This window comes from Protomyctophum parallelum, assembly GCF_964188405.1.
Source record: "Protomyctophum parallelum genome assembly, chromosome: 2".
Classification (NCBI taxonomy): domain Eukaryota; kingdom Metazoa; phylum Chordata; class Actinopteri; order Myctophiformes; family Myctophidae; genus Protomyctophum; species Protomyctophum parallelum.
Genome location: NC_139699.1, coordinates 46,405,298 through 46,415,297, shown reverse-complemented (window position 1 = coordinate 46,415,297; position 10,000 = coordinate 46,405,298). Strand labels below are relative to the sequence as shown.

The following is a 10,000-nucleotide window of genomic DNA, read 5'->3' as shown; positions in this document are numbered from 1 at the left end:
ATGAGGAAAATGAACGGGGATTTATTTTCCGGGTCTCTCTCGAGACGCTCCATTCCTTCCTTGCTGAAACTCACTGGAGGAGCCAATCTGTGACTGTCTCCATCAGAAAGGTCGATCAAGTGGCAACGATTAGAGAGCATGGAACATAGAGAACATAGTTCACTCACGATGCTCAAATGGACCCTTATAGATCTTTAACCCATTCTGACCTGAGATCAGATTCTAAAAATGTCTTCTACATTCTGACAGTTTTCTGAAAAAGATATGTTTCTATGTCAGTCGTTCTTCGATTTTTCAAAAATAGCAGACCTACAAGCTCGTAGCGTGCCACTCGGTGGCGCGCTACGAGCTTGTAGGTCTGCTATATCAGGAGAGTATATAACCAAATGCAAACTTAGGGTTCCCTTAGTCCATCTGGTTTCATTTTACGCTGTCAAGAGTTAAATTATTGTTAAACGTCTGCATTACTTAATTTACAAGAAGCAAAGCTAAGTTCTTTGTTTACCCAGCGAAGTGGACTAAGCCAAGGACTGCTCATAGAACATTTCATGGTAGGGGTTCAATGCCTTGCTCAAGGGCACTTCAGCGGTGGTAATTTTTACGTGCCGGTCCGGGGATGCGAACTGGCGACCTTCTGGTATCAAGACCGCTCCGCAAACTGTTCGTGTTACCTGAATTACACATGGTACCGGTAGATAGATTTCTAGAAATCTCTCAATTTATTTCAAGGCGTAACTCTATAGTACAGCTTCCTTCCTAAAATGTATTATCTATCCCATTATAAAAGTAACATTAGGCTGTGTATGTTGTAACTGGCGGAAGGATGCAGTATAGCCTTCAGTACGTATACAGGCTGTATATGTTTGTGTGCTGTTGCTAGTGAGTGGTGACACAGACCTACAAGCTCATAGTGCGGCACTTGGTAGATCTGCTATTTTTCAATAGCTAAAAGTACATAATAAACAGAAACATAATGCTTAAAACACCGCCCCAAAATTGATTAATAAACTTCCCAGCATCGTGGCTATGATTGCGCTGCCTTTTTTTCCTTCTTTTTTCATTGTTCATCGCCTTAGGCTTTAGCACCTCATCAATATTGGTGTGCACCCTTCTCCTGCCTATACTGTATATCCACATGCACACAGCTGTCTGTGGCATGTATGCAGCATAATTATATTCTGCATACGGTACTTGCCAGGGACGAATAGTTTTCATAATCCTCACGGGGGCCCGTGCCGCCTCCCCCCGCAGAAGGTTTCACAGCCACAACCACTGCTGCTGCTTGGTTTAGCCAGGGGAGGGCGGTGTTGGACAGTGTCTTGACTGTCTTCAGTGCAGTTGGGTGCACACCCAACAATTCTAACACCTCTTCATCCCTGGTACTTGCCATATATTGGCATAATATACTATTCATATATTTAAAAATATCACCATGTCACACACCCCCTAGAAGGCACTCGCACACCACAGTTTGGGAATCCCTACCGTAGAGCATGGGTTTTTAACCTGTGGAATTGCAGGTGTTCCTTCTCCATACAGTACATACATACATACATATATACATGAGGAACTCAAAAATGTGTTTCATAAACGGAAATGTTTTCCGAGTGTCATGTTTTAGGTATGCGGTCTAGTCTAACTTGGACTCAGAGGGGTGGACGCCTCTGCCTTGCATTATTGCATAGTCCCCAGTGAATAGGCAGTTTGCCCTTCACTGGTAACCCTATTTTGGACTCATTTTAAATATATGAAGGTGTTTTTTTTTTTTTTTACAAAAAAGCCTCCCCTTTTAAAATACATACACATACATACCTACATACATACATTTCAGAAGTTTTAGCAGTTTTTAAGGACCCACTTTTAGGCCCGTGCACCAGAGCAAACTCTCGCCTTTTTTTAAACCCTACCCATTTTAACCAAATACATACATACATACATACATACATACATACATACATACATACATACATACATACATACATACATACATACAGTAGCCTATATTCCGAGTAGGCCTATATTATTTCATCAGTGCCTGGTTTGAGGGGGTTTAGACATGGCGTTCCATTTCCGTCCCTCACAATGAGTTTTAATGAAGTGGCAGCAGGACCATGCAGGGATCCCTGGAGGGTTGGCAGCTGCGGGTAATCACTGGGAGGTGATCTCACTGACAGGTGACAGGGACGTGGCGCTGGGGAGGGGGGCAGTATGGGTCAGGTGTGTGACTGCGTGTGCGTGTGTGTGTGTGCGTGTGCGTGTGCGTGTGCGTGTGTGTGTGTGTGTGTGTGTGTGTGTGTGTGTGTGCGTGCGTGCGTGCGTGTGTCTTACTGTGGCCTGCTGCTTCTCTGCTCTCTCTGTGGCCTCATCCAGCTGCTTCTGCAGGGCTGCCTGGAGGGATTTCATCTCATCCCTGTGTCCAGTGAGAAAACACTCTTGTTAGGACAGGACAGGACAGGACAGGACAGGACAGGACAGGACAGGACAGGACAGGACAGGACAGGACAGGACAGGACAGGACAGGACAGGACAGGACATTGCGCACCTCCAGGTTTTAATATTTTCTTCTATGTGGGGGGGTTTGGGAGAAAACAGGAAGGCTTGTGAAGTGCAGCAATGTTTGAACGTTTGCTCTGACACAGTTCCGACCTCATCAGGGAATAACAGAACTATGTTTGTCTGCATAACACCTCTGTGTGAAGACCAGTGGTGGAAAGTAACTAAGTACATGTGTATCAAGTACTGTAGTACATACTTGATATATATATATACACATAATATATTTTTCTTTACTGTAGTATTTCCAATTTTCAGTACTTTTACTTCAAATATTGTACTTTTACTCCACTACACTCATTTGAAAACTTGTGTTACTAGTTACTTTGTATATTTGTATAATAATAATAACATAATATTACTACAAAATATGCATTTTACATCCACTTTATCCCTATATACTTCAGCTTTTTGAAATGTGTGTGCTTGTAGCTATTTTCAAGAGATTTCTATACATGAACACTTGTGAAAATAGGATATTTTGCATAATTCTTTTTTTTAACCATACGTACATTTTGATGCCAATACTTTTGTACACAAAAACTACAACAATAAACTAACAACGACAAAAATGCATGCACACCGAACAAGGATGCCATTAATGACCAAATTAAGTCTGGGATTGTATTAGCGCAGTCAGTGGGAGCTTTGAACATAAAAACTAAGTATTTCCCCAGTTTCTTTGTGGTGTCTGATTAGTGGAGTAGAGAAGCATTAGAAAGCTTTTTTTTGACCCCCAGGGGTTAACTGGGGCAGTGATCGAGTCCGGGGGTGCTTGAGGGCTGAAGCACCCACTGACACAATGGGCGCGGTCGGAAATAGTGCACTGAGCGCACTGTGCAATGCAAACTAATAGGCGAGTGCGCTCCCGCACTGGGGGGCGGGGCGGGGGGGCACGCACTGCCGTTATAAGAACTTTCCGCGCCTGATTACTGGGGACAGGGAGGAACTCCTTATATGGTCAGCACACTCAGTATATAGTCTACTCTATATAGTCTATTTGTCTACAACTTTTTAACCAGGTTGAATGCAAACTTGGTGTCTAAATCATGTTTTTTGACAATTAGAAACATTTTGGAATGCTTATCTGTATGACTGGGTGTGGCTGAACCTCTATTCTACCAGAGGTGGACAGAGTACTCGACCCCAGTACTTGAGTACAAATACGACCTGTTCAGATTTACTCCACTACAAGTAAAAGTAGCTCAGTCAAAATGTTACTTGAGTAAGAGTGAAAAAGTATGTGCTATTAAATGTACTTATATGTATTAAAAGAGTAAAAGTAATTTTAGGCGGACTGGCCACTTGACGTACTGGGCATATAGTGCAGCATACTCTTCAAATCCCACTCTTTTAAAAAATGACGCTAGCCACGCAAAATTCCAAGATAGCGACCCCAAAAATCCAAGATGTCCGTCCAGAAATGTGTTTTTTCCTTTATAACTTGAAATGCATTGATTTTAAGCCCCATAACTGTATTGAACATGGATATAAAGTTGGGCATTGCTGATATTTTGGTACCAAGTGCATGTCTGCATCTAATATGCAATTTGCAATGAATCAGCTGTCCGCACGCTGAATGATGGATAAGTGGAACCTTTAAAAGCTGTATCGCCAAACACCTTTAAAAAAAACCTGGATCTCTCAACTGCTTTGGTAAGCAGTGCTCAATGGAGGCGCAGTTTTTATGGACGTTGTTGGATGATGCGTCATTTATATTTGTTGTACAGTATATGACAGTGTGTGGCACACCAAAAATAGCCTATCTATAATCTCGCAACGAGTCTCGGATGTGATGCATTGTAAGCAGTGTTAAAAAAGTAACTAAGTACATTTCCTCAAGTAGGGGCCTACTATAATTACCTATAAGTACTGTTTTGAGATACTTTTACTTACTTGAGTTTGTAAATTTTTCAATACTTTATACTTCTACTCCAGTACTCCACCAGACGTCAGAGGCAAATATATTGGCTTATGAGTCTGCTATTTTCAGTGCATCACAGAGTGACATGACTAAGTAGAAATTGGGCTCAAGCCAGCACTGCCATGCTGAACGATCTATTTTATTGATCGGTTATCAGGATATTACCCACAAGAGACCGGAGGCCTGGACCTCAATCAGAAGCTGACATTTCATGTGAGTGAAAAGGTTGCAAAACGTCCCCTCATCATTAAAAGACTCATTACACACAACATTAATCAGACAATAACTGCTGGAGGCAGTTCTGCAAGTTTCTGCAAGACATTTAACAGCTGGCTTGTATAAACACCAACTATATAGAACCATGGATGTGCTCATGCTGCATGTGGCCGCGGGGCATTCTCAACAAATAAGTGAGGTTGTCTTTGGGAGTACAGATAAGTAAGTAGCCTTGTCGAGCCATGAGGCCCATAGGGCAGGAGTCTATCTCCTGTTTCTGTAGCGTGAGGCACCCCCTGGACATGACGCTAGTATTTCGCAGGGACTTACCCCCAGTCTTTGGTATGACCCGGCCGGGGATCGAACCCCGACCTCCCAGTATCAGTGCGGACACTCTAACCACAAGGCCACTGAGCTGGGAGTACAGATGGGTGCGGTTATTAGGGCTGGGCGATATGACAAAATCTCATATCACAATAACGATATACTCACGATATAACATATTAACATTTTACGATACCGATTTATTTTTCTAATAGATTTTTGTTCAGGCCGAGTACTTCATCAGGCGCACCTCTTCTACTGCACTGAACGGTAGAGTGACTGATGTTAGTCTGCCTCAAACGTTACTCTTTTACCTGCTTTTTACTAACACTAACATTACAAAGATGCCCAGAACATCGAGATGAACCTGTTTAGTTTATGGCTGCTCCAACAGTAGTGTTGGACAACAACAAAAAACGGAATGTCAAAATATCCACCGCGGGGTCTGAGACCAGAGCCATTGAGTAATGGTTGAGACGAAGCAGTGAAAGGTCCTGAAAGATACATAACGTCAGTCTTACCCAATACCCAATCTTTCAGTTTTATGAACACATGGCTGCTGTACTTCATACCTCATACTAAGCATTTAAAGTATGAGGTGTGTGCGACTGCTCGTGCGCATACAGAGAGTTATTTAATGAAAATCAAGATTAACGTCCTGTCCTGTCTCGCTATAGCTATGCGCTATCACAAACATTTCGCCCTGTGGGGAGAGAGAGAGAGAGAATGAGAGAGAGAGAGAGAGAGAGAGAGAGAGAGGCGTCCTGTGTCGGTCTCGCGAGATTTAAAAATGTATTGGAATAAAAAACAAATGATGTAGCCTTACGGTATATATGTATCGGGTCTGGACTCTGCAGTGTGTGATGCCTAGTCGGCTATCAATCGTTTAGTGTGAAAGCCGCACAGATATAATGACAGTCGACATGTCAAAAAAAGACTCGCCGACAACTTTAAAACTCCTGCAGTCTGTAGGGGCCATTAGTTATAATAGAGGTACAAATGTTACCTCTGTTTGTGGCTGAGGTCCAGGATGTGTTGAACGTCCCTCTTGGCCACAGAGTCATCGTTTTTCAGTGACTGGAAGGAACAGAAATACACAGTTAAATCCTCAGTGTTCATTCAAACCACTAAAACCCACAGGGCTCTATGCTAGGCTCCCTAGGATTTCCCTCCTCAATAACTATCTTTAAATCAGCTATTTGTGCCAAATGGAAGCTTTACAATAGGGATTCATCTGGTTCATATTGACTCACATTGTGTCACGTTGTGAATTAACTTGTGTGTCAAAATATAATAACTGTTGAAAATGGGGAAAGTATAGCAGGGGGGTACAGCATTGTGTAAACAGAGCTATGTCACATTGTGTCATTATATAGGCTACATGTTATATGGTTATACAGTTTTTTGAAACAAATGGCATCAATCTTTTGCAGTCACTGCACTTTGGGACAAGTAGCATCATTTATTTCCTCAAAACTATTTCAATAGTATACAAAGATTTCATATGTTTTTATCCCACGATTTTGTAACCCATTTTTCACCAGTGTGTCAATTATCTAATGTGATCCTGGGCTCTATACACACCCTCCACCAACCTAGTCCCCATATATGGGGGACATGCGGGGAGAGCAACGGACTTGAACTCATGCTTCCTTCATGCCTGAGTGTCCAAGTTGCTCCTTTACACCTGACAGGGGGGAGTTTCCCTGGTTGGACGTAGTCGATGGAAGGAACACGTTATTCCAACCAGTTCCTTTCCCCTCCATCAGGCGCCCCGGCTGGCCAGGGGGAGGCAGTTTAGAGATCAGGATTACTGCATGTTTTTTGTGAGGGTACCTAACCTAGGGGACACGGGGAGAACATGCAAACTCCACACATAAAGGCCCTTTCGCCAACCCCGCCTCGGGTATGGGCACTGATGACGCGGAGGAGGAAACACGCCACCAGCACCCACAGCGTCCCGAGCGGGAATCGAACCCAGGACCTTCTAGCTGTGAGGCGACAGCACTATCTAGTATACAAAATAAATGCATTTAAAGATAGCAGCTCTATTTACATGTGCAGTCCATTGGCTAACCTTAGTTTCAGTACACAAATCTTGCTGCTGTGTTTGGACATTGTTGTATTTCTCCCAATAGGTATGGGAGTTTTCTTTCTTTTATTTTTTTGTCGTTGGTCATGTTTTCAAACTCACTTTGGGTGTACGTAATCTGAGGGATTTTGTCTCTGATGTCTTGGTATGGTGGTTAGAACGTGTAGCTCCGTTTCCACCACATTTTGCGTGCAGTGCACGTGCAGTACAGGAAAATGACGACATAAACTCACTGCAGCAAAATTTGTTATTTCAAAGCACTTGGATGCAGAGCTGTCACTGTGTGTGTGTGTGTGTGTGTGTGTGTGTGTGTGTGTGTATGTGTGTGTGCTTCAGTCTGGTTACTGGTATGACTGACGGTAACATGTTTAGTGGTCAAATATTTTTCTGAGAAAGACAACAAAGAATGGATTGCATACTACAGTGCACACACGCACGCGCACACACACACACACACACACACGCACACACACGCGCGCACACACACACACACACACACACACACACACACACACACACACACACACACACACACACACACACACACACACACACACACACACACACACACACACAAATCACTCCACAAAAAGCTTCATGTCTAAATCACTCCCACTGTAATCTACCCAGTGATTCATGTGGGATGTTATTTGCATAAAATACAGTGAAACATTTCTTGTCATTCATACCTGCACAGTTATCAGAGCTCGCGTTGGTGTCCTGGAGAACACATACTCTACACTACATTATATCCCAACTTTATATATCTTATTATTAGTATTAGTATTAGTATTACTAGGGATGCCCTGATAGACTTTTTTCCGTTTCTGATCCGATCCCGATACCACAATTTCTGTGTTATCCGATACCGATACTGAGTAGTCCACCAACCGGGAATAGTGTTTATAGCTATCTAGCTATATATCTCATGTTGTGTTTATAGCAGACTCCTCACTCAAATGTGCACTTGCAGTTTGGGAAACTCCAAAGCGAACTCCACATGCCCCAACATTATTATTATTATTAACTACAGCCCTCTGGTTTTAATAGTTTTGATTGATTGATTGATTGAAATATTTATTAACAGTTTGTAGAATTTACAGTACATTTTAAGCACAAACTCAATACAAAGACTGTCAACTGTGAGTGGACGACCCAATTAAGCATTACACTTGTTTACAACAGGGTCCACATTGTTCAATTCATCAAAACATTTAAAGACATACAAACATTTAGAGACATACAAATAGACATTTCTATGTAGCTAAATTCATCATATGGGAAGCAAAAAAGGGAAAAGATACAATATACAGTGAGGGAAAATGGGGTGGGGGGGGTGGGGGGATTCAGATTTTACAGAGGCCAGTTTCGAATTGCAGCCATCCGTAGGTGCCCTTTGAGAGCGGTTTTGAAGGAGTCAAGGGATTCACATGTCTTAATGACTGTTGGTAGGGCGTTCCACATTTTGGTGGCATAGGAGCGAAAAGAATTTAGTCCCTTGTTTGTGCCGAATCTGGGTTGTACATGGTTTGTTGCACTCCCTCTGGTGTTGTGGGTGTGGACTTCGTTTACATTAAGGAAGTATTTAGACAGGTACATGGGTATCTTGGTGGTGTATCGAATCTTGTGGACCAGACCCATTGCAAGATGCTGTACTCTGTCGACGACCCTAAGCCATCCCAGCCTGTCAAAGTGGGCAGGGGTGAGGTGGGTTCGGGGGGTGAGGCCAAGTAGGAGCCTGACCAGTTTGTTTTGGGAGGTCTGGAGCCTTGTTTTAAGGGCCTTTGAGGTGCTGTGGTACCAAGAGGTGGATGCATAGTCAAAGAAACGTTGTACGAGGGCTCCTGTTAAGGTCTTCAAGGTGTTTTTGCTGACCAGTGAGGAGATCCTGTAAAGGAATCTTGTTCTTTGATTGACTTTTTTGATTACGTTGGTGGCCATCTTATCACCGGAAAGATTGGCCTCCAGGATGGAACCTAGGTAGGTAATTTGATCTCAGCGGTCTTGTTAAATGCCATGGTTAATAGACTCTGCTATACAGTTGAACGATATCTAAACATGGCTAGAGGCATATTGAACACCTTCCTGATTATTATGACTTACTTATCTATAATATAGATAAGTCAGGGCTCTGATCGCCCATAAGGGTTAATTTATCCCTGTCCCTGAGGGTGTACAAATGGAACTACTAAATGGAGGGTCCACGCTTACAGTAGATTGTAATTAATCCATTATTGGCGGGAAACTCTTTTGGTGTTTTAAGCAAAGTGCCATGCTTTAGCTGTTGAAAAATAGTGCCACGCTACGAGCTTGTAGGTCTGCTATTTTTGAAAAATCGGGACAATGTGGTGCAAATCTTTGAATGTATATTCTTTCACAGTGAACATTTTTAACTCAAATCTTTGCTTCTGGGGGATCCCTGGAACTACACATTTTCCGATAGGGGCCAAATACATAGAATTGTTGGGGAACTTGACATGAAATGGATAGAGAACCACTGTCATGTTTTTTTTTTTTTTTTTTTTTCAGATTTAGAAGACATTTTGTAGAATCAAGCTCAGGTCTAATTGGGTTAATAATCATGGAGAAAATAATTTAACGCTAACTGGATGGCAAATGGCATCCCCTGGGACCCCAAATGATGCCCCTGGATTGACGGCAGCAGCACTGAAAGGATATCAAAGTCTGGCCTGAGGGACAGCGGTCACCAGGGAGCACAGCGCCAGACAGAGAGGCTCATGGGAGGATCCACTCACTTACTGTTACTTTGAAAACTAACCTAATAACAACTAAAGCGACCGAAGCTCTATAAAGTGATTATTGCCATTCAAACTTCAGGCCAGGATCAGGAGGACCATGACAAAGTAAACAGTCTGAAATGTCAGGGAAAC

At 42.8% G+C, this 10,000-nt stretch overlaps 1 protein-coding gene across 1 annotated transcript in view; it reads right to left on the bottom strand.

Moving 5' to 3' along the window:
* LOC310876896 (leucine zipper protein 2-like) overlaps positions 1 to 10,000 on the bottom strand; it is a gene marked incomplete at both ends in the record, with an annotated part of 151,864 nt that overhangs the window by 32,962 nt on the left and 108,902 nt on the right. Inside the window, 2 exons of the mRNA XM_083790546.1 lie at positions 2,329 to 2,410; positions 6,024 to 6,094. Of these exons, the coding sequence (XP_083646672.1) occupies positions 2,329 to 2,410; positions 6,024 to 6,094 (153 nt within the window). The remainder of the gene's footprint in view (positions 1 to 2,328; positions 2,411 to 6,023; positions 6,095 to 10,000) is intronic.